At 43.4% G+C, this 23,861-nt stretch overlaps 1 protein-coding gene across 1 annotated transcript in view; it reads right to left on the reverse strand.

Annotated features, from left to right (window-relative positions):
• Positions 1-22,999, reverse strand: part of GXYLT2 (glucoside xylosyltransferase 2) — a 90,033-nt gene extending 67,034 nt beyond the window's left edge. The window contains exons 1-2 of the mRNA XM_045077839.1: positions 22,568-22,999; positions 554-746 (exon numbers count right to left, since the gene is read on the reverse strand). Of these exons, the coding sequence (XP_044933774.1) occupies positions 554-746; positions 22,568-22,842 (468 nt within the window). The 5' untranslated portion in view covers positions 22,843-22,999. The remainder of the gene's footprint in view (positions 1-553; positions 747-22,567) is intronic.
• Positions 23,000-23,861: the final 862 nt, after the last annotated feature.

The raw sequence follows: 23,861 nt of genomic DNA on the forward strand, positions 1-23,861 counted from the left end.
TTATACAGGTATATGTTTATACAAACAAATACACATTTACACACATTTACATGCATCCATACAGATAATTACACACACAAACACACATCAGCAAATAAAAAAATATGGAAGAATAATTCAAAATAGCTAACTCAGATAGTTTCTTGTGTGGGACAAGGACACCTACCTTTTAATTTATAGCATATGTATCATTTGAATTTATTTTAATGAACGTTTATTACTTGTCATTCAAAAAACCTACGTAAAGGGGATTTGTAGATGGCTACCTGTCCCCTACATGAGAGCCATGTTAATTACACCAGAGGGCTCAAGCCCTGGGTCAAGTGCTTTGAGTGTGTCATCTCATAGAACCCTTACAATATCTCTGCAAGGTAGGCGTAAGTATACCTAAAGGATCCATGAGAACAGTAAGGCTCAGAGTCGAGTTTATGGCCACACAGTGGAGTACAACTCGAAGGTCAGTGAATCCCATTAGCAAAGGGGGATATGCATTTCCCACAATGCAGTCTGTCTGCACTCAGTAACTATGGCACTGCTATTTCCACAAATTTACCTGCTTATCAAACTCAGGCTTCAGAGAGTCTTCCGTGAATATGTGAAACTGGATCTTCCTGTGGCTAAAGAGTACAGCGGATTTGAGCATGACCAGGGTCTCCTCCAGACGATTGCCACAGGCCACCACAGCCAAGTGGATCCAGAGCTCCGGAGGCAGCACAGCCTGAAAACTCCTGAGTTCTCCAGGCCTCCTAGGAAGAAGCAAAACAGTTAAAGCTATTAATAAACTCATAAAATTAAAAACAAAACAAAACAAAACACCCAGCTAGTGAATAGTTGGAACATTTCAAAACATGAACAGGCACAATCTGTTATATTTTATAAAGTGATAAGCATTTTGACAATTCTTCCTGCTTGGAGAAAAATACCATTTATTCCCATATTTATCCTGGCAATAGCAGGATGAGTCACTGTTTGGATGGCCATAGGTGTCTGAGACTTTTTCTGCCCCACTCAGCTGTCGAGTGCCTGCTGGCTGCCGAATGGCCCGTGTTTGGAAATAGTATTGCTAAACTTCCAACAGCTGACAAAGGGGCTGTGCTGCTCACGCTCACTTGGGCCACGCAAATTAGATTTGAATGCAACATGAACAAGACGAGGATGGGTTGTGGCTTTCCCATGTGAAACGAGCAACATGATATTCCCATCATCTGGATGGTTTTAGGTTGCGGTGGAATGCATGACCACTGCACCAAAGGAAAATCATGCGAGTCTGGGAGGTGAGCAGAGAAAATAACATGTGTGCCTCCGTCATATCTTGGGAGAGTCTCGAGAAACAGGTGTTAATCCTAACTGTCTCACTCAAAATTGCTGAGGTGGTAGGTTAGAAATTCGGCTTCCAGTATGTAAGTCGTGTTAATGAGAAACAGGCAGGAGAGGAGGCAGGTTGAGCTGAAAAATGACCAAGGTATCAAATACTGAGTCAACAGCTGAGAGGGGATTGGGTCCAAGAGTCCAGAATCATCATCCAGCTATTTCCTCGTAATAAAAGATTTGTTCCAGACAAGGAGACGCAGCCAAGCCTCAAACACACCACTGAGAGACATTTGCAGGCAAGTTGGAAGGAGTTGGCCTGGAAAAGGTGCCCTGAGACGAATGAAACTAATTTACTTGCACAAAAGACTTGGAGGCCAGGGAAACTTGGACATGGAATGTTACCTTCCTTCCAAAACCTTCCAGTCCAATCAGTGCACTGCTCCATTATCCGCTGCTCTGTTGAATAATGGCAGTCTTGCTCCAGAGTGCTTTCACCAGGAGGTAGGTGAAGAGGTGGGTGGAGCACGTCGGACAGCTTTCCGATTTGATCACTTCAGAGCGCACTTAGTGGAAGCTCAGCTAAGCTTAGACACTGAGAGGTATGTGGATTCCGCTGATTTCACAGATCACAGAATAACACTGAGAGGTGTCCTAAGTATCTCCTGAAGTTGTCCGACTCTCTCCATCCCCCTGCTGCTACCCAATGAGGCCACCAGCTTCTCTCGCCTCAACCACTGTGATGGCTCCCTAGATGGGCCACCTGCCTCCAGTCTTATTCTTTAACTCTCACCCTCTGATTTCTTCTTATTGGCACCAGAGTGATGTTCTTCATTTTTTCTTTTAATTTTTTATTTTTTTAATTAACATATAATGTATTATTAGTCCCAGGGGTACAGGTCTGTGAATCGCCAGGTCTACACCCTTCACAGCACTCACCATAGCACATACCCTCCCCAACGTCCATAACCCCACGACCCTCTCCCTACCCCTCTCCCCCCAGAAACCCTCAGTTTGTTTTGTGAGATTAAGAGTCTCTTATGGTTTGTCTCCCTCCCAATCCCATCTTGTTTCATTTATTCTTTTCCTACCCCCCAAACCCCCCCATGTAGCCTCTCGACTTCCTCATATCAGGGAGATCATATGATAATTGTCTTTCTCTGATTGACTTATTTCGCTCAGCATAATACCCTCTCGTTCCATCCACGGCATCACAAATGGCAAGATTTCATTTCTTTTGATGGCTGCATAGTATTCCATTGTGTATATGTGTGTGTGTCAGTGTGTGTATAAATATATATATATACCACATCTTCTTTATCCATTCATTGGTTGATGGACATCTAGGTTCTTTCCATAGTTTGGCTATTGTAGACATTGCTGCTATAAACATTTGGGTGCACATGCCCCTTTGGATCACCTCATTTGTATCTTTAGGGTAAATACCCAGTAGTGTGATTTCTGGGTCATAGGGTAGCTCTATTTTCAACTTTTTGAGGAACCTCCATGCTGTTTTCCAGAGTGGTTGCACCAGCTTGCATTCCCACCAACAGTATAGGAGGGTTCCCCTTTCTCTGCATCCTCGCCAGCATCTGTCAGAGTGATGTTCTTCTAAAATTCAAATCAGAATGTGTTATTCTTTTGATTAAAATAAGTGTAAGGGCTCCTAGATATCCTTGAGATTGAGTCCAAACTGATGATCATGGCTCCTATATACATCTCTTGCATCTGCCTCCAGCACCCCCAGCTTCGGGGGGATAGTCATTCATAACTGTAGTCATAGTCACACATACTCATCCTCTCCATCCGTCTTAGTTTCTGGTTAGCAGACTGGTGGGTTGTCTCCAGGTATTGGCACACGCATTCTGTCTGTCTCTCCCTCTCTTTCTCAGAAATGCTCTCCTCTGCTCTCTTTTTCCTGCTAACTTCAGACCATGTATTAATCAACAAATCTATACTGAGGATTATGTGCCAGGTACTGTTCTAGTTACCTGAGGACAGCAGTGAAGGAAACAGAACAAGATGCCTGCCCTTGCAGAAATTATATTCTAAGGGTGGCTGGGGAAAGACAAAGAAGGGAGTAGCAGTAACTAAGTAACTTACATAGAAATGTATCCAGCAATAAGGGCTATGAAGGAAATATACCCTTGAGCAGAGAGGGATGTGGCAGTGGCTGACAGACTGGTAGATATTTTTATACGGTGCAGAGTTGGGAAAGTCCTCACGGAGATGGAGAAATCCGATGACAACTTGAAGGAGGTGAGGAAGTGAGTCATAAGCATTTCTGCGGGAGGAGCATTCCAGGCAGAGGAGACAGTCAGAGCAAAGGTACTAAATCAGGATCACGCCTGGTAAATTCAGGGACCCCTGCTGAACGAACTCAGATGTCTTCTCTTCCTCAGCTCTGTGGGCGAGTTTTCAGACCCACTATGAAAGCCAGCTCCCAATTAACTTATGTAAAATGATGGGAAGGATGTGTCACAGATAATGCTAAAAATCACAGTCAATTTTTAAAAAGGGCAAAAATCTGGCCAAAACATGCTACAAAAGAGATTTCATGCAAACTTGTTTGCTTAAAATTATGCTCAATATTTAGGAACACTGGTCTCATCCAAAGGTACTCAAACAATCTACTCAATAGCACAGCTGTCTTAAATAGGAACCACTGCCCCATCGCAAATAACTTGGCCCCGTTTAGCTTTACCTATTGGGCTTCTACATGAACAAAAAACTTTAACCTTAGCAATCAGGAAAATACTAATTTTATTTATTTATTAAATAAGACTTATTTATTTATTTATTTGAGAGAGAGAGAATGAGAACACGAGAGTGGGGAGAGTCAGAGGGAGAAGCAGACTCCGCATTGAGCAGGGAGCCTGAGGAAGGACTTGATCCTGGGACTCCAGGATCATGACCTGAGCTGAAAGCAGTCGCTTAACCAACTGAGCCACCCAGGCATAATACTAATTTTAAACAGGGAGCCTGATGCAGGGATCGATCGCAGGGCCCTGGGATCATGATCATGACCAGAGGTGAAGGCAGACGCTTAGCCGACTAAGCCACCCAGATGCCCCATAGAATGATACCATTTAGATGAACCTTAAAAACAAGCAAAATAGCACTGTATGTTGTTCATAGACTTATGTAGTAAAAATAAACATACAGGAGGATGATAAAAATCAAATACAGGATAATGGTTATTTCTGGGATTTAAATTTTTATTTCTTAAGATGAGTGCCAGGTACACAGAAATTCTTTATGTTGTTATCTGTATTTTTTGTATGCCCAAACTATTTGAATTACTTTTCTTTCTTTTTAAGATTCTTTAAAAAAATTTATTTACTTGATAGAGAGAGAGAAAGTACAAGCAGGGGTACAGCAGACAGAGGGAGAGGGAGAAGCAGGCTTCCCGCTGAGCAAGAAGCCTGACACAGGACTTGATCCCAGGACCCTGGGATCATGACCTGAGCTGAAGGCAGACATTTAACTGATGGAGGCACCCAAGTGCCCCAACAACACCCTTTTAAAAAAGATTTTATATGAGAGAGAGAGTGTGTTGTGTGCACATGTGTGCATTAGCAAGCAAGGAGAGGGGCAGAGGGGGAGGGAGGGAGAGAGAGACTCTCAAGTAAACTCTATGCTGAGCAGAGCTGATGCAGGACTCAATCTCATGACCCTGAGATCATGACTTGAGCCAAAACCAAGAGTCAGACACTGAATTAGCTGAGCCACTCAGGCTCCCCAACAACTTTTTTTTTTTTTTAATTAAAAAAAGCTTGCATTCCTCTGCAGCCTAACAAGCTACTTGTCTGCAGGCTTCCGTGATTTGGGACTGCACAGTACAAAAAGCAGGGGCTGGGGACTGCAGTCTTTCTTGGTGTCTGGTGACAGGTATTAAAAAAGAAAAATAAAGGCCTCTCCTGATGGCAGTTCAAGTATCAGTGGTTAGGATTTAATGAGACCTTTGCTGCTCCCCCTCTGTTACCTCTCACATTACATTCAAAACCTCAGGCTTTAGGCAGTAAGCATTTATGTTGTGATCACAATGAATAATCAAGTTTAAGGGCACTGAAATGGTGTGCCTATCACCCAGCACTGCTCAAATGTCACTTGAGAACCTTCGAAGATCAAGGGAAGTCCAGTCTATGAAACTAAAACTCCTTAAGCCCGTGAATTACACAGTTTGGGCAGGGAATGGGCAGTGGGGAATTGTAGCATCGTTCAGACTGATGGTTAACTATATTCTTATTTATACTTTATAAGAGGGGACTGGGGCGGACACTTGCTGTCCAGAATTTTGAGAAGCTTCCAGGTAAGGCTGGAACTGATGGTAACCATCTTGGTCACCACACTGGTAGAGCCTGAATGGGAGTCAACACAAGAGAAAGCAGGGCCGAAAGGTGGTGGGTCACATCTTTGCTGGCCCTACATGCATCCAGGTGCACGTGACCATAACTAAGGATGTTTTTGTTGTTGTTGTTGTTGTTGTTTTTTAAGAGAGAAAGAGAGCGAGCACAAGTAGGAGGGGGGCAGAGGGAGATGGAGAAAGAAAATCTTAAGCAGCATGGAGCTTGAGCTCACAACCCTAAGATCATGACCTGTGCCGAGATCAAGAGTTGGACACTTAAGTGAATGAGCCCCCCAGGCACCCCAGACAGCTCAGCTTTTAAGCCAGTGCATTTCCTTTCGGTGAAGATACATGGAAACAAACGTACAGCTTAGCAATCAAAAGAGTCCTAATGTAGGGCTTAAAAATATTACCAATCACCTTTGCCTTGCTCTGCCTAATATTCTCACCTTGAGTCAGCCTTTGAAATGCTCACTGAATCCCTTTCTTCCCTGTTGCTCGCTGCGAGAGCCCTGAGCCCCAGTCCCATCACTCTTGCAGTTTTGTGCTAGAAGAAACGCCAGATACCATCTAGTGCGGGGGATCCCCTACCCAGCTCACACAGCCTAGTCATTGGAGGTGCTTGTTAACATGCAAGTCTCCACGCCACAAGAGATTCTGAATCAGAGGGTCTTGGGGAGGTCCTGGAGTTTGCTTATTAGTTCTTGGCTACAGCCAAGAACTAATGATCTGAGCTGACCCCTCATCTCTCCTTTCTCTCCCAAACTCTTCCCCCACACCCTCAGGAAAACCCAGTCCATGTTCAGCCTTCTCTCAGGGTATTCTCTTCACGTCTTGCCGTCATGAAAACATGGCAGCCTTGTGAGGATGCTGCCTCCCCAGCAGACCCCCATGTGGAGGCTGCTCTTCCTCCCCACCCCCGGGAGTCTTGGGGCAGGAGCTGGGCTGGTGTTGGTGTCCTCCTTGTTCTTCCTGCACACTTAGACGTGGGACGTGTCTTCATAGTGACATCTGTGGATGAAAACTGTCTGTCTTCTGTCTTTGTTGGTTTTATCTCTCAGCTTCCTGGCAGTGCTCTTAACTCAACGAACAGCTCAGCTCCTCACTCACAGAATTCCTCCCAGCATTCTCCAGGACTTCAACCACTGTTTAGAAGACGCTCCCTGACTCTTAAGTTTAGGGATTTCTGCACCCACCACCTTTCCTTCTTTCTACCTGAGACACCCAGTGTTGTGCTCACATCCTGGATTTTTTCTGTGTCCTCTGCCTGGAATATCCTTCCCTTTGCATAGATACCTCCTTCTCTTTTAAACAGCAAAATGACCTTCCTTGACCACCTCATCAAAGGAGAACCCTCCCTTTTATTGTCATGGTCTTTGCTTACTTCCTTCCAAAAACTTACCTCAGCTGGTGTTTATAAATTCTTTCAATGTAATTTATATCAAGGACACATTATATACCATCAATCTAAGGCAATGTAAATAAGCAAAATCTCTATCTTTAGAACAAGATCAGAATAAAATATACAATGTAAGTTTCCAATTAAAAAAATTAAACATGGGTGTCTGGGGGCCTCAGTTATTTGTGTCTGACTTGATTTTGGCTCAGGTCATAATCTCATGGTCATGAGACTGAGCCCTGTCTTGGGCTCCAAGCTGGGCACGGAGCCTACTTGAGATTCTCTTTCTCTCTCTCTCTCTAGCCCCTGCATGCACACGTGTGCTCTCTCTCCCTCTCAAAACAAATACGTATATATAACATATATATTGAGATATACATATATTGGTAAGTGGAAAAAAGTTGTGTCCTCTAAAACTTTCTTTGCATGTTATGTCCTGGTCTAAATTCCACTGAATACTTATTTTTATAGCTGTACTAACAGTGTAACTACAACTTTATATTTCACATTTTTCATCTGATTCTTTTATTTTTCTTGTTACTTCTTAAGTCTTCATAACCGTATCATTGTAACTGGCTATCTACTAGTCCATCCAATAAAAACAGCAGAGCTTATTAGCATTGCCCTTTTGTTGGTTGTTTCCAACTAACTATTCTGTCATATTAAAAAAAAGAAAAAAAAAGGTCTGGTACTAAATATTGTGAGCCAACAGAATTTTTTTCCCTTCTTTTCATTATGGCCTTCAACTACATTCCCAGAAATGACATTACTGGGTAAAATAGCTATTATCCTACCAAAAATATAGTAACCTTGACCGTTTCTCAAATTTACCCAAGAGTTGTTAGAAAACACATACTGTGAGAAAAAATAAAACCCAAAAAACAACAAATATGACCCCTGCCACCTCCGAGTTACTTGCATGACATAACCATGAAGCTGGCTGCTGGAACACGATGAGATGGGCTTGCATACAGCATCTGTGCCTCCCAAATTCTGCGTTTTCCAAAGGGTGATGTCTCAGCTGCAATTATCATTAAGACACCGCATCAAATCACTTTGAGCCTCTGAGTGAGAAAGCCATTCCATTTCCAGTTTTTTTTCAATAATGTCAGTAAGAAAGTCTTGGTTTGGCGTTAACATGTTTCAAATACCTTTCTAATGTTACCTAATCTTCCCTTTCAACCAAAAAGACAGCAGATCTCAGATACAGAACCTTCAACAGCCAAGTCAGAAATGACCAACACTTTCATTTTCTTAGTGTCTTATCAGTAATTACCTTCTATTTATGTTGCCACTGAGAATTTGTGTCGTGATAGAAAGTTTCCCTTAAAATAAATATACTTATAATGTGGAGAAGTTAGAACCCTCACCTATTGCTGGTGGGGTGGCAAAATGGTGCAGACACTTTGGAAAACAGTTCCAAAAATCTGGTTAAACACAGAACTACGATATGACCTGGCAATTCCGCTCCTACATATCTGCCCAAGAGAAATGAAAACATATGTCCGCACATAAACTTACACACAAGCACTCAGAGCAGAATTATTCAAAGAGCCAGACTCCAACCCAAATGTCCCCCAACTGGTGAATAGATAAATAAAAGGTGACATACTCATAAAACGAAAAATCATCTGGCCATTAAAGGAAAGGAGTGCTGATGTATGTCACAACCTGTATGAACCTTAAACAGTGAACTGTGAACCTTGTGAAAATATAGAAGACCACCTATTTCTGATTCCATATATAGGAAGAATCCAGGGGCAAATGTAGAGTGACAGCTTGATGGGCACAGGATTTCTTCCTTTCTGGTGGTGAAAACATTCTGAAATTTGGTGTGGTAATGGTTGTCCAACTCGGTGAATAAACTAAAAGCCACTGTATTGTACACCTTGAAAGGGTGTTTGGATTATATTGCAACCAAGCTATGATTAAATAAGTAAATGCGCATATGTTTAACCAAGACTTTTTTTTAACATTTCAAGACACTGGTAGTATGGCCATATCATAAGAATGATGGCTCTGGTGTGCCATTGACTGCCGTTTGGAAAATGTATGTCTCATTCGTCCCTGCTCAAGCCCCTCCCTGTGCAAATACAAGATGAGATTCAGAGGAGGCTCACAGAGGGAAGCAGCTCTCCCAACTCTGTCCGAGATGAGGCGTCTCCTTAATCGTTTAAAAGTCTCAAGAGTGCGACTTAATTAAACTTCAATTTCTGGAGTGTATAAATAATGAAATACGGCACTTATGTGTAGTGCTATTTACTCTGTAGCCTATTACTGCAAAACACACTGAATTATTAAAGTGAGTAATTGGTTCTCCTCAGACCCTCTTTCCAGCCGTCTCCTGCTACCTCTTACTAGGGCTTCTCCTTAACTGACAAGCTGAATTAATGCAGGTAAACCTGATGCTGGGATACAGGCAGGCCGTGGAGGCTGAAGAGAAAAACCCTAGTTTTTTAAAATAGAGTCTAAAACAGTGTTGTTGGTAACTCATTTTCACAGGGAAGGAAACATAAATGGGGGGGGGGTTGGTAGAAGATGAATTCCGAGATATCGAATACTCTCATCCGGGGGAAGAAGAGATTCCCTCCTGCGTGGAATCCTACCAGATGAAACCATAGCTACTGGAACGTGCCGAAGGCCAGCAGATGAGGCCAGGGTGGCGGTTTAGAAATGGAAACACCTTGCTTCAGCCTCTAGAAGGCGAGTCTGGTAATGGGTAATTAGATCCACGCTACGGGCTGGCAGCAAGGGGTGCTAAAAACTTCCCTGTGAACCACAGGTCTGGGAACACATTCGTCCCCTGAAAAAAAATTTCCCTGCAGGAGCTGGGAGTAGAGCCTTCGCTTTAGAAACCCAGACATGACGCTCAGGACTGTGCTAACAGTTAAATCACTTTTAATGACCCATGGTTTGGAGTTAAATCAAGTACCATTAATCTTCCAAGATAGGCCGAGAAGCTGACGTTTGCCTTAAAGCCATGGTATTATATGAATGGTGTCAACACAGTGCCAAAATCTACTGGGGGGGGGGGAGGTGCAGTGCATAACACAATTATATGATAAGTGCATTCAATTATTAATAGCATATTTTTAGTCTGGATCATGATATTTAAAACAGGGCTGTGTTCCTAAACAAAGTCTAGGTCTAATACGTAGTAGGTGTTCCAAGCCTGAAGCTGTCAATCTTGTCTATGGGTCTATCTGTATGTGTGTCTGCTTTAAGACATTATTGGACATATACACCTGCTTTATGATTAGTAAATGGCAATGCATGGACTTAAACTCAGGGAGCTGGACTTAAGGGCCCGTGTTTTTAATCCTATTTGGGGCCACACACAAGTGATTCAGAAAAGGAATCTGCTCTGGATAGATAAACCTTTTATCTGTACTCAGGGCTCGCAGCTCAGTGATTGGAGTCTGGATGGGATTTTACCTTCCCTAGGCATGAATCTCAGTGTGTACCTTTACCAACTGCACCTTCATAATCCATGCATTCACCAGCTGACATCATGCACAAGTATATTGATCTATACTCCTCTCCCTCTAACTCTGTGATGCTGCCTGGACTAATTCTCTTTTCATGTGTTCCCCTCATGATTGTTCCTGACACACAGGAGATTCTATTTCTCCATCTCCCTCTTCTTCTCAAATTAAGATGTTACTGAGATTGTAAAATATGAACCAGCAGTGTTAGTTTGAAATAAACGGCTGGTGACATATGAGGGAAAAGAATGAGGATTACATATTCTGCAAATGGACACTTCTAGCTCACTGCCCAAAAATGAGCATGAAAGACCAACTGAAGGGGAGGAAAAATGGTCTCTCCATCTAATTTCCATCCTCCAAGGCCTCAGGCAATCAGAGATTTTTAATTTTTATGATAATTTATATACTTTAACTTAAAATTATACAGATAATGCATATATTCCTCATAGAAAAAAATTTAAAATACAGACAAGTCAAAGGCAAGTACCATAATTCCAATTCCATAACCACTGTTAACATTTTGGTATAATGGTATAATCTTCCAGAGTCACACTCAATATATGTGGATGTGTTTCTATAAATATGTAAATATATAAAAACTTTTTTTAAAGGGGTAATATTCATATCCTATTTTTCCCTTATAAATATGAAAAATTTCTCACATAAAAAAGAGATTTAATCAAAGGATCTTCTTCAAAGGGATTCTAGAAAGTAATCAAATATTTCAAACTTCGAGATTTGTTCCCCAATACAGTGTGGTGGTAAGTGATTTGGCTCTCGAAGCACATCGCCCAGGCTTCAAATTCTAGGTCTGCCTCTTACTGTCCCATCTTGGGCAAATGCTTTAAACACTTCTGATCCTCAATTTCCCCATCTGTAAAATGGGTGTACTGATTACAGTGGACATTTGCTTTTGGTTTTGGTGTTTCTTACCAGCATTTCCAAGAGTTTCTGGTAAGAACACCTCAATTCTCTTTGGGGGAAACCATTCCTGTTCTGTTGTCAGTCCATGAGGTTTGGAAGGGCTGAATCATCCTCTCCCCACGCGTGGCCATCAGCGATCGGATACGGATGTGATCCATGTCAGGTCAACAGAGGTAGCCCTGGCACTCTTGCTGCATGAAGTTTTTCACTTAGCAGTGACTGAAGGAGGAGAAGGCAAGCCCAGACCTGTTGGGACTCTCAGGTGGAGAACACCCACGCAAGGGTGTGGCTCACACAGAAGGCAGCAGAAATGGAAGGCAGAGGCATGACAGCTAGAAATCAGGGAAACATCTGTGATGGAATCCTTATCTCTTTTGCAATTTCTAGTTTTATGAGCCAGTAAATCACCTCTTATGACTAAGTGGTGTAAGGTGATGAGCTAAGACTCTATCTCTTGCAACTGAAAGTGTTCTGACCTATCCAATAATAGTACCTGCCTCTTAGGTTGTTAGGGAAGAAGCGAGATAACATGCAGAAATGCTTCATACAGTATTGTGGCTTAACTTCTTTTAAAGGATTTTATTTATTTATATTTTTTGAGAGAGAGAGAGAGAGAGAGAACAAGTTGCGGGGGGGCAGAGGGAGAAGGAGAAACAGATTCTCCCACTGAGCAGGGAGCCTGACAATGGGCTAGATCCCAGGACTCTGGGATCATGACCTGAGCTGAGGGCAGACACTTAACCAACTGAGCCACCCAGATGCCCCATATCACGGCACATTTTAAATCATCATTAAATATCAGTTGAGGGACGCCTGGGTGGCTCAGTTGGTTAAGCAGCTGCCTTCGGCTCAGGTCATGATCCCAGCGTCCTGGGATCGAGTCCCACATTGGGCTCCTTGCTCAGCAGGAAGCCTGCTTCTCCCTCTGCCTCTGCCTGCCATTCTGTCTGCCTGTGCTCGCTCTCTCCCCCTCTCTCTCTCTGATAAATAAAAATAAATAAATAAAAATCTTTATAAAATAAATAAATAAATAAATATCAGTTGATACCACCACCATTATTATTAAATACTAACTTGAAATATACAAGAAGCCTTCATTTTTCTCTAAAAATTTAATTCCATGACAAAAACAGGCAGGCAGAGCGGCAAAAAGCATGGTACTTTAGGTATCAGTGTTCTCCCTTGTTGCAAACTAGATTTGAAGTTTTAGTACACTTTTTAAATTAAAAGTTTCTTCTAAATGCCAATTGCCAATGTGTTTCCAACTTCTCTTGTGTTTCTTTTAAAATGGAGTTTCTAGCAATGCATTCTCCCCAAGGGTAAAATCTGATACCTGAACATCAAAGCTTGTTACTTTAAGGCTGGTGGTCAGACAACTGAGGTCCTTGTAATTCTAACAAAACTGGGAGGAGGAAAACGAAGGGCATCTTTAAGCCCGACCACAGATGCAGAGCCCTGAATAGCAGTGTCTGTGGACAAAATTCTGCATTTGGGTTCCCTGAGAACACTTCCTATTCCCGTGAACCCTTCGCCCACTCTCTACTTTCCAGAGCTGGGAAACCATAGCTCTCTGCCCTCCAGTAGACATCAGAGCTCGAGAGAGTCACAGCTCCAGGCTTGACACTCTCCAGAACCATAGTCCAAGTCCCTGAGAGGCAGTCAACACAGTCCTCCCTCAGCTACTCACTTAGCTTATACTGAGGATCAGAAGACTGGGTCTGGTGTATTATTTATCATATATGGAAACTGAGTTTTGATTTCCTCAAGTCATAATCCAAGAAAAGCCTGCCCTAATCTGCATCTGAGCCCCAGCTCACGTTTGCTGAGTTTCTGGCATGCTTCCATGCCAGCATTTTACCTGTTATTTCATTGTATCATTGAGCTTAAGAGAAAGCCATGATTTGCTGAGGAGGACTGATTCAGCTCGTTAGCTGGATCTAGTTACGATCAGTTCCTAACTAATAAACAACAGTGGACAAGATCAGAGTACTCAGAACAGTGAATCATTTGTTGAGTGACCCCCGTGAGGTATCCCTGTGCTAGATGCTTTATGTACATTATTACTATCTTATCCTCTGAGGATAAGGAGGACCTCAGTTTCCTCCCCCGTGAAAAGGGGTCACATTTTGGATTATGTGTTCTCCACTAACCCTTACATAAAGCTTGGATTCTAATTGTACAAATGATGAATTTCTCCTAGACTATTTCAGTTCATCATCTTGCTAAAAGACGTTGAGGGGAAGGATCATGGCAAACATCAAAACATCACCTTCATATATACCAAAGTCACTCCCTGCTGGCCCAAATCACAGAGGCCCAATAAAAGCATCAAGTCAAGAGATTCCTCCTTCCAGGGGCAATTTTCAGAATTTTAGAATCTGAAGTAAATCAAGTGCTGGGGAAGATTTGGAAAAGAACACAAAATGAATTCCATCTTCCACAAAAGTCTCTTCTTTTCGTTCTTTCTTTTTTTTTTTTTTTAAGACTTTAAATGGTGGGGCGCCTGGGTGGCTCAGTGGGTTAAAGCCTCTGCCTTCGGCTCAGGTCATGATCTCAGGGTCCTGGGATTGAGCCCCACATCGGGCTCCCTGCTCAGCGGGGAGCCTGCTTCCTCCTCTCTCTCTCTGCCTGCCTCTCTGCCTGCTTGTGATCTCTGTCTGTCAAATAAATAATAAATAAAATTAAAAAAAAAAAAGAATAAGAAATCCCTTTAAAAAAAAGACTTTAGTGATTTTATACACATACACACACACACATACACATACATATATCTCATACAATTGTTTTTAAAGATTTTTTTATTTATTTACTTGACACAGAGAGAGAGATATCACAAATAGGCAGAAAGAGAGGGGAAAGCAGGCTATCTCATACAACTTTATCTTTTATTTTCTCACAGTGAGATAACAAGGAGAAAAGTATTTCCAAGGAAAACAAATCTGTTTTCAAAGAATCTCACCTGTGAGTTGGTCAAGGGATTTGTGTCAATATGGCTACTATTTACTGAACTGAGTGACAATGTTAAAAGCAGGTACCACATACCCAAATCAGTCAGAAATCCTTGGTGGTAAGTGAAAGAAACTCAGTTCATAGATTCTAGGAGAGGGATGAAGCAGCACAGCCAGAAAAGGGCAGACACTGGCCTTGGGAACAACGTCAGGACTTGCCTCCTTCACCTCACCCCCCACCCTTCCCACCCCTGCCAGTTGCTTTGTGTTGCTTCTCACTTGGATTCATATACTCTCAATGCAAACCAGCTTCCTCCATATGCAAGAAACATGGCAGTCAATCCTGAATTTCATACCTGAATCTTAGCCACTTTGCCCTTAAACTGTTTCTGATCCAATTTTTAAATCCCTAAGAAAGGGTCTAATTTGGCCCCAAAACTTATCTTGAATCATCTGGCACCTGGGACAAGGTTAAGGGTACATAAAGGCTGTTCCAGGGTGTGGTGGATGCGCCTTTCCTAAGGGTCCTCCCTCTCATGATCTTTCCCCTTTCTCTCCATTCACATCAGTGAGATTCTGATTTAAAGAACTATCGGGTTTGGGTAAGATGATTTTGGAGAAAAATATCAGACATCCCAACTCCAATTCATGTAACCGGAGAGCCCAAGACAGGGCAGGCATCAGGATGTTCTGATTCTTGGGTTCAGTAACCAAGGATCCAAATTCTCCTACTTTCTCTATTCTACTGCTCAGAGTGATGGCTTCATCTTAAAACTGGTCCTCTAAGAATCCTGGTAGTAACTGGGACTTTTATTTCCTTGTTCATATCTAGCATATGGAGTCTTTTGCCCCAAAATAAAAAAATATGTCCTTCCCTTCTGGTTGGTTCAGCAATGTGGGTCAGGTAACACCTGTGGACCAATTACTGTTGCCAGAAAGATGAGTGTATTGAATGTTTTAGTCCTGCATGCACACAGCTGACACCATGAAAGGGGTGGGATGACCATGCCTGGCTTACACCACCTTCTGGAAGTTCGGTCTACCCACAAACTGCAGCGGGGTGGGAGGAATAGAGGTTAGGAGTCAATCACAACATCTACCACATCACCTTCCCCCAGGTGGCGTGAGCAGTCATGGTCTCATCTCTAACTAGGGCTTGGGCCTTGCTTGGTTTGAGTCAATTAGCCAATCCTATCCTACCCCTCCACTCCTTCCCAATTCCTCCCCCATACTACAGGCATTTAAGCCAATGAAAGCCAAAGAATGGGAGAAAACTGGGGTTTGGGAAGACAAAAACATTCTCCCAAGTAAGGGAAGGAATCTAGAATAGTCTATATAGTAATGCTTAGCTTAACATAGATAGACACGGTTACATACGGAAATATTATATATATAAACATGTAAGTTAATATAAACACATATGTATTTTGTTCTGTCAGCTGTGAGTGTCTAAAAGAAATGATATCCCAGTAGCAAAAAGCACATCTCGTACCCAAATCTTGGTTTCTAATACCATTCTCCAGTGAGAGGAATCAGGGCTCTTTAAAGAAATGGCTGACTCAAAAAATGAATCAGAAAATATACAAGGTGAGCCTGGAGCATCCTGTAAGGCAAGAAGGTAAGGAAGTGCTTGAAAAACTAGAAATGAAAACAAAAAAAAAAAACAAAAATACATTGATCGGAGCACGTCAAAAATAAAAGCCAACTCTAAGAGCTCCTCATGGCCAATAAAGAAACAATTCCAGCAACATGATAGTTGTATAGGATTATAACTCAAAGTATAAAATAAATATCTCTCTGTAGGTCCATAGTGATATAATGACTGAATACATTAATAAATAGAGGAGAAGAATCAAATTGTCCCATGCAGGACAATCAATTTTGAATAATTTGTATAGATACTCCACCGCAAAGAAGGGAGAGCATCACTGCTCACTCCTCAGGTATGGGCTGGGCAGTGACCTCCTTCTAAAGTTTATAGTATGGAGGCACCTGAGTGGCACAGTTGGTTACGCGACTAACTCTTGGGTTTCCACTCAGGGGTGATGTCAGGGCTGTGAGACCGAGCCCTGCGTCAGGTTCTGCTCTCAGTCAGGGAGAGAAAGAGAGAGATCTCCTTGACTCTCTCTTTCTCCACCCTGCCCCCGGCTCGCTCCTCTCCAAAATAAGTAAATAAACCTTTAAAAAAATAATAAGGTATATAGCATGGAAGGGGGGGAGGGGAGAGCAGTTGCCAGTAAAAAAAAACCCGAATAAACATTACCTCTTCCAGGTGACCAAAGCAGTCAAGTCAGTAGCATATAGATTCCATATGATTTGATGAAAATGGCACTTCACCTCACTGGCTTTCCTCCCAATAACTCATAACTCAGTACTATCATGAATGAAGCATGAGACACATTCCAGGTGTAGGGCATCCTATAAAATATCTGAGCAGTGCTCTTCAAAACTCCCAAGATCATCAGAAACAAGGAAAGTTTGAGAAACTGCCACAGCCAAGAAGAGACTAAGGAAATGTGCATTTAAATATCACATGCGGGGCACCTGCGTGGCTCAGTCAGTTAAGCATCTGCCTTTGTCTCAGGTCATGATCACAGGGTCCCGGAGTGAAGCCCTGTGTTGGGCTCCCTGCTCAGCGGAAAGCCTGCTTCTCCCTCTGCCCTTCACCCCGTTCCTGCTCTCTCTCTCTCAAATAAATAAAATCTTAAAAAAAAAAAAAAGGAAATAAATATCACGTGCTATCCTGGCCAGGATCCTGGAATAGAAGAGGGACATTCTGTAAAAACTAAGGAAATATAAATAAACTAAAAATTAGTAACTATACTATTAGTTCATTAACTGTAACAAATGTATCAAGCTAACAAGATTTTAATAATGGAGGAAACTGGGTGCTGGGTATAGGGAAACTCTGTACTACTTTCTCACTTTTTCTAAAATCCCAAATTATTCTAAAAAGTAACATTTATTATAAAGAAAAAGATGCCCTCTCTATTAAGGATGCTACAATTAAAGATCCTCACCATTCTTCTCATTGTTCTTCACTGTGAGATTATTTTGAACATTATTAAATAGTATTTAACTTAATCATATAAGTAAAATTTTTACCTAGGGCTGGCACAAGGTGGGTGCTGTGTTCATTCATTAGGTGATCTGACAAATATGCATTGAGTACCTACTATGAGATCATCTCTGTTCTGGGTGCACAGTGGTGAATAAGACTTGAAATATACACAGGAGGAGAGAAGCAAATAAAATACAATGTTCATATAATAATAATTTTTTAAAAAGCACTAACCAGGGTAAGGGAGTAGAGTGTGATGAGGAGGGTCCTTTTTTCTAGATCAGCTGGGAGGACCCTTCTGAGAAGAAAACCTAAAAGCATAGTCCTGAAAGAAGGAAGGGAACTAGCCACACCGGGCTATGAGCAAAGAACATTCTAGCACAGGGAATAAGTAAAAAGTGCTGAGGAGGGAATGAATTCAGCACACTAAAAGGCTAGTGTAGCTGAAGCACAGTGGTAGGAGACAAGGTCGGAGACCTAAATGGGGTTGCGATCAGGCAAGGCTTGAAGGCCGGACTAAGAAACTGAGTTTTCTTACTGTGACAGGATGTTGGTCATTGGAGGCTTTCACCAGCAAAGAGCTGGTGTGTTCTAAGTAGTTTACATCACTCCAGCAGCTGTATGGGGAATGGACTGTAGGGGGCGCTAGAGGGGAGGCATGCAAACCAGATCTAGGGCTACTGCAGGGAGTCCACGTTTAAAAGGTGGTGTTTAGAAGACAAGTGGTCAGCATGGAAATGGGGATACACACATACGCATGCACATACATACACACACACCTATTTTTTTTTTTAAGATTTACTTATTTATTTTAGAGAAAGAGGGAGAGAGATTCTCAAGCAGATTCCTTGCTGAGCAGGGAGCCTCATGTGAGGCTTGATCGGAAGACCCTGAGATTATGACCTGAGCTGCAACCAAGAGTCGGACGCTTAACTGACTGTGCCTCCCAGGTACCTAGGGATATATGTTGACATAGAACCAATATGACTTGCTGATCAGTAAAAGATGAAATCATGGACCAATGAACAAAAATGAATGTGAAAAGAATCAAGAATCAGAGTACATAATATCAGAGGTGGTACCTAAGTTCTGGAGAGCTTTAATATGCTCTGGGGCTACCGGCTAATTATAGGATCACTGCAGGGTTGGCATTTTGCTATATAACACCATCCCTCTTAAGGAAGACCTTTATTCAGGCTTGAACTGTCTGAGCAGACTTATCTCAGATACCAAAGGGAACTGCAGGAAATGATGTCTCTTGATGAGCGAGTAAACACGCTTCCTCTCACTGGAACAGCTGGGGAGGCTGCCAAGTGTAAATGTGTTTCTCTATTGTCTCCTCAACCCCACCTCTCCCAAATTCTGGGAGGGAAACAACTCCTTTCACCACTGTACAGTGAGTGCCTGGTCCAGAATATATGTGCAATAAACATCTGTTGAATGACTGAGGAATAAAATAGCAGAGGACCTCCAAAGAGCTCAGAGGTATCCTAAGTCTCCCTTAGAAACCATATTTTAAGAGAAAACAGCAATACCCAGGCCAATGCAAAAATAAAAAGAATAAAGTTCAGGAGAGGGTTGAGATTGAGTAATCAGTAGGAGTTCTAGGATAGAGCCAATAAATGAGAAACTGATTTTGCAAGAGACAGCACAAAGGGCTAAGCAATACTCATTGTTGGGATTTTACAGCTAAACTGGATGATCTCATCACACACAGGATCATCAAATGTCAGAGCTGGAAGAGATCTTGGAAAACTTTTGGATTGATTTGCTCAGTTTACAGATGAGGAAATTAAGGTGAAATGGCTTGGGATTGGAACCCAATTTTCTGGCCTCCAGATGCCAAATTATTTTCTACACTGCACTGATTAGCAGTTATATTCAACTGTCTTTCCATACAGAGGCTCAAAGAGGGGTTTTCAGAAGCAACTTGGAGATACAGCCTATTTAAATTTACTCTCCAGTAAAATCCTTTTTAGAATTCATTTCCATGAAAACCAAATCATCTCTTCCTGATCAGCTTTTCCTCTAAACATTCAGTGAAAATAAGGCAGCCTATCATGATTCCCTTTTTGACATGGCTGCCAGGAAGCTTGGAGCTAAATTTAATACTTAACTCTCATAACAATAGTGGCTCAGTTTTTGACAAACAGTGCTTATTTCCTCCTCTCCTTTATGACTTATTTTTTAGGATGATTTCAATGGCCTTATTATATATGTTTTTTACTAAAAGTCGTCTCATATTCTCTCTGGAAGTCAGCCAGGTGTAAATCACCAATAAACCAAAATAAAGGAAGATTTCATTTCTCTTGTGCACTTGGACCGGCTACTTAGATTGTGGTGTCCATTTCCAGATCCCACCCTTGACCTAAAAGCTCAGACCTTACCTCTGGGCTTTATATTTATAGAGAGGAGAGGCCACCGCAGGACAGATTGCATACAAATGACTAGTTATAAAATTGTAGGGTCTGTCTGCTAACTAGGCAAGTCCCTGGAAACTTCTCTAAAATGAAAACAAGATGTGGAAGGAGAGGGCTATGTTTCCTGCGCTGACGTGGCAAGACTTGACTTAACAGCAGTACCCCGGGGGAGGTAAGGCAGCCCGGGCCACGGATGGTCAGCAGGTGGTGGACTGTATCCCATCCAACTCCACGCTTGCTGCTGACTACTCCCCAGGCCGAGAAATGAGATCACGTAACCTTCATCTTTTCTGGAGTCTAGCCACGTAACGAGATTAAAGCACCCGGTTTCTGAAAACACGAGGCTTTCTTTTCCCTCCCTAAAATGAAATACCTCCTAAACCACAAAAATTTAACCCAAGCAGGGTTAGAAGAGCAATAAAGGAGTCCACGCAGAGATCTTCCCTCCCGTTCCCTCATTGTCTCTGTATCTTCTGCCACCATTTCTGTCCAGGTAGTATAAAAACAAACAAACAAACAAAACCCAAAAAAACAACATTATTAAGTCTCCGGATAGGTCAACTTCTCCAGAGGACACTAGACTTTGATCTTTCTCCATCTAAGCTTCAGACTTCCTGTGGCTTTTTTGTTATTCGCTTTCTCCCGAGTTTTAAAAATTTTGTTCTATATTCCTATGGTGTTGGCCATGACTTCATTGATAATATAAGAGATATGTTCAAAAGAAAAATGGCTTCAGGAGGTACTGTTGCTCATGGAATAGTCCTTCCCTAAAACATCCATTTGGATTCTGCTCATGATCTCTTCCTAGTCAGAGCCAATTTGTTCAGATAGAGACAAGAAGATGCTGCCCTATGTTCCCAACACCTTGAAGAATGAGACCATTGTAAAAATCTATGATGTTTCTTTAGAGAAATTGCAGGAAAACCACGAAAAGCAGGCAAGACTAGTTAGTGTTATGACATCAGCATAGCAGGTAAGAGTCAACCGGGCCCAGACCACCTGAATCTTTACCCTTATCCACCACAAGTGACCTATGAACCTTGGACAAATGGCTAAACCTCAGGCATTACTTAACTCAACTGTGAAATGGAACAATAATAATTAGTGCTTACTTCATAGAACAGGCTCTCAAATGCTGGTGTGTGTTGGAAACAATGGGAGGGCTTGCTAGGACACAGATTACTGACCTCACCCCCCACGGCTTCTAATTTCCTGGGGCCGGGGTGGGGCTCCAGAATCTGCAGGCCTCAGGTGACACTGTTGCCCTTAGCTCTTTCAAAGACTACACTTCAGGAACCCCCATCGTAGGGCCATGATGCAGATGACATGGTTAATGTGTGTACAGTAAGTGTTAACAAGGACTACTTTTGTGGACTGCTGTTAGGAGGATGCCTGGCAAAAGGTTAGCTAAGTTAAATGATGTCAGTTGTCACTGTCTTAGGCGTTGTCCCGTCTACTTACAAACCCTAGGAAACTTGCAGTTCCACCTTAGGGCAACACATTGTAAGAAACCCCAGCTCCTAACAGAAATATCCTGAGCTTAAAGTATGTATACATTCGTAGGAGCTTGTAAATGTTTCTAAATACTTAAAAGTGACTCTATAGACGGTCATTGGGTTCTTTCTCCCTCTCAAACTTGTCAGTACCCATCTGTACATTTATGATGAGGCAGAAGAGAACCAAAAGCTGACACAGCTACTTCTTGAGGTTTTGTGTCTTTTCTCTTAGTTACAGTAAAAGTGCCAAAACAGATTTAGTCATTAGGGCCAAAAGGAATTCTTCAACTCATTGCAAGTAATGAAGGAGCCCAGCACAGCAGAGACAGCAAGCGCAGTTACAAACATCACCAGTTTCCAAAGGGCAGAGGAAACAGACCCGCGGCAAGAAAAGGGGATTGTTAAAAAGCTCTCCACAACAAAGGAATTGAACGCAAATCCCTAACCTGGGGGCGGTCCAGCAACCCTAAGGACAAAGATAAAACGCTCCGATGAAAAGCTGTGGCGGGTTAAGCTCCGTGCAGAGAAAGAGAATATCAAACACCATGTCAAAGGTTAAGATGTTTCTGCCCTGTAAGACGCCTCACCGAACTTGAGTCTGAAACAACGTGAAATAGGGAAACCGTCACTCTCCCGTGCCACGCATCGCTTCTTCCAGGAAGAAAACTTCTTTTTTTAAATAAACCTAGGTCGACTGCCCCTTCTGTTCTAAGCACAGTGCGATTCAAGGTTCCAGGAGAGGCGGCTAGTGTTTGGTAAACATCTAACTTTTCCAACTCAATCACATCTAAGTTTTTGGTAAAAATTCTCCTGTGAAACATGAGAATTAGATAAAGCATTCTTGAATCGTGATGGCTTTGGAAAAATTAAACAAAGGGCTCATGTTTGCAAGAACGCAAACACACGTCTTGCTCTGTTTAAAAAAAAATGTAATATATAAACCACCCTCCTTGGCACTTCTCTTTCAAAAATGTACGTGATTATCAGCACTGCGCTGTCAACAGGACTCCACAAAGGTGGTTCTTCAGCTCTGGCGGGGCAAAAAATACTACCGGGCGGCCCGCGGGAGAGCCTGGAGTCTGTCCCTCCAGCCCAAAGCCTCCCCTGAACTTGACACGGGCGGAGGGAGCGAGACACGGGTCCCCAGCAGGGATTCTGGGGCTGCCACGACTCACCTCGCCAACTTCTCCAGGCTCGCGGCGCCCCGGCGGCCGGCTCCGGGGCGCGGACGCGGGGGCCGGCGCCGCCGAGCGCGCGGGCGGGCCCCCAGGAGGGCGCCCGGGCCCGGGAGGCGCTCGGGGGCCGGCGCGGGGTGGCGCTGCGGGGCGGACGCGGGGCGCGCGGGGGGCGCGGGGGGCTCGGCGCGGCCGGCGCGCAGGGACAGCAGCGCGAGCAGCAGCGCTGCCAGCGCGAGCAGGAGCAGCGCCGCCGCCTTGCTGCGGAGCTTCATGGTGCGGCGCGGCGGCGGCGGCGGCGGCGGCCCCGGGGCGGCGCGGCCCCTCTGCGCATCGCGGCTCGCCGGGCGGCGGCGGGGCGAGCGCAGTAGTGCGAACGGCCGCCTTCTCCGCCCGCCCGCCGGGGACTGGGGTCCCGGCAGTCGGCGGGCGGGCGGGCGATGGAGGAGGAGAAGAAGGAGGAGGGGGCGGGAGGGGAGGAGGCGCGAGCCCGGCCCGAGGAGGAGCAGCCCGCGCCTACCGTACTGTGTGGAGTAGCCGCCCGTCCGCCCACCCGCCAGCCGCCCGGAGACTGGCGTGTAGGCTTTAGGGAGCTCAGCTTCAAATCCTCTTCCTCATTCATGCATTCATCCTTCCACCCACCTGTTCATCCATCCATTCATTCCCTCCCATACCATTCCATTTTCTCGGTTACTTCTTCATTCAGTCACTCATTCACTTACTCTCCCATTCCACCCCTCTCTTCATCTCATTTTTCTATGCATTGTCCCCATGATTTATTTTTATCCATCTTTCCACACACCCGTGCATCCATCTAGACATCCAAGCAGGCAAGAGCATCTCTGTTCTGTTTTCCCAATGCAGGCCCTGACACTTGGTGGATATATGTTGGACAAAATCACACCAGATCCATGTAGGCTAAAGAAGTTACAGAATAAATTTCAAAGTCTGGGTTTCAAATGTGACTCTGTCCCCTACTGGCTTAGTGATCCTGAGCAAGTTGCATAATTTGAGCCTTCATGTCCTTACATGCAAAATGGGAATGATGATACTGCTCTCCACAGAGGCATTTTTGTGGGCATTAAATTAAAAAATGCATTCAAAGAAACTAGCACAGTGCCTGGCTCACAATAGGTGTCCAATAAAAGCTCTGTGATCATCAGTACAATAAAACGCAGCATATCACAAATACATAAATGCAAATGTTGTTTCTTTTTTCTTTCTGATGTGGATTTGACACAGAGTAACAACTTTACCACCCAGTGTAGGAATAGAGTCTTCTGAGACCCTAGCA

This window comes from Mustela putorius, unplaced genomic scaffold, assembly GCF_011764305.1.
Source record: "Mustela putorius furo isolate JIRA1106 unplaced genomic scaffold, ASM1176430v1.1 tig00000095_pilon_pilon_pilon, whole genome shotgun sequence".
In the NCBI taxonomy this organism is placed as follows: Eukaryota; Metazoa; Chordata; class Mammalia; order Carnivora; family Mustelidae; genus Mustela; species Mustela putorius.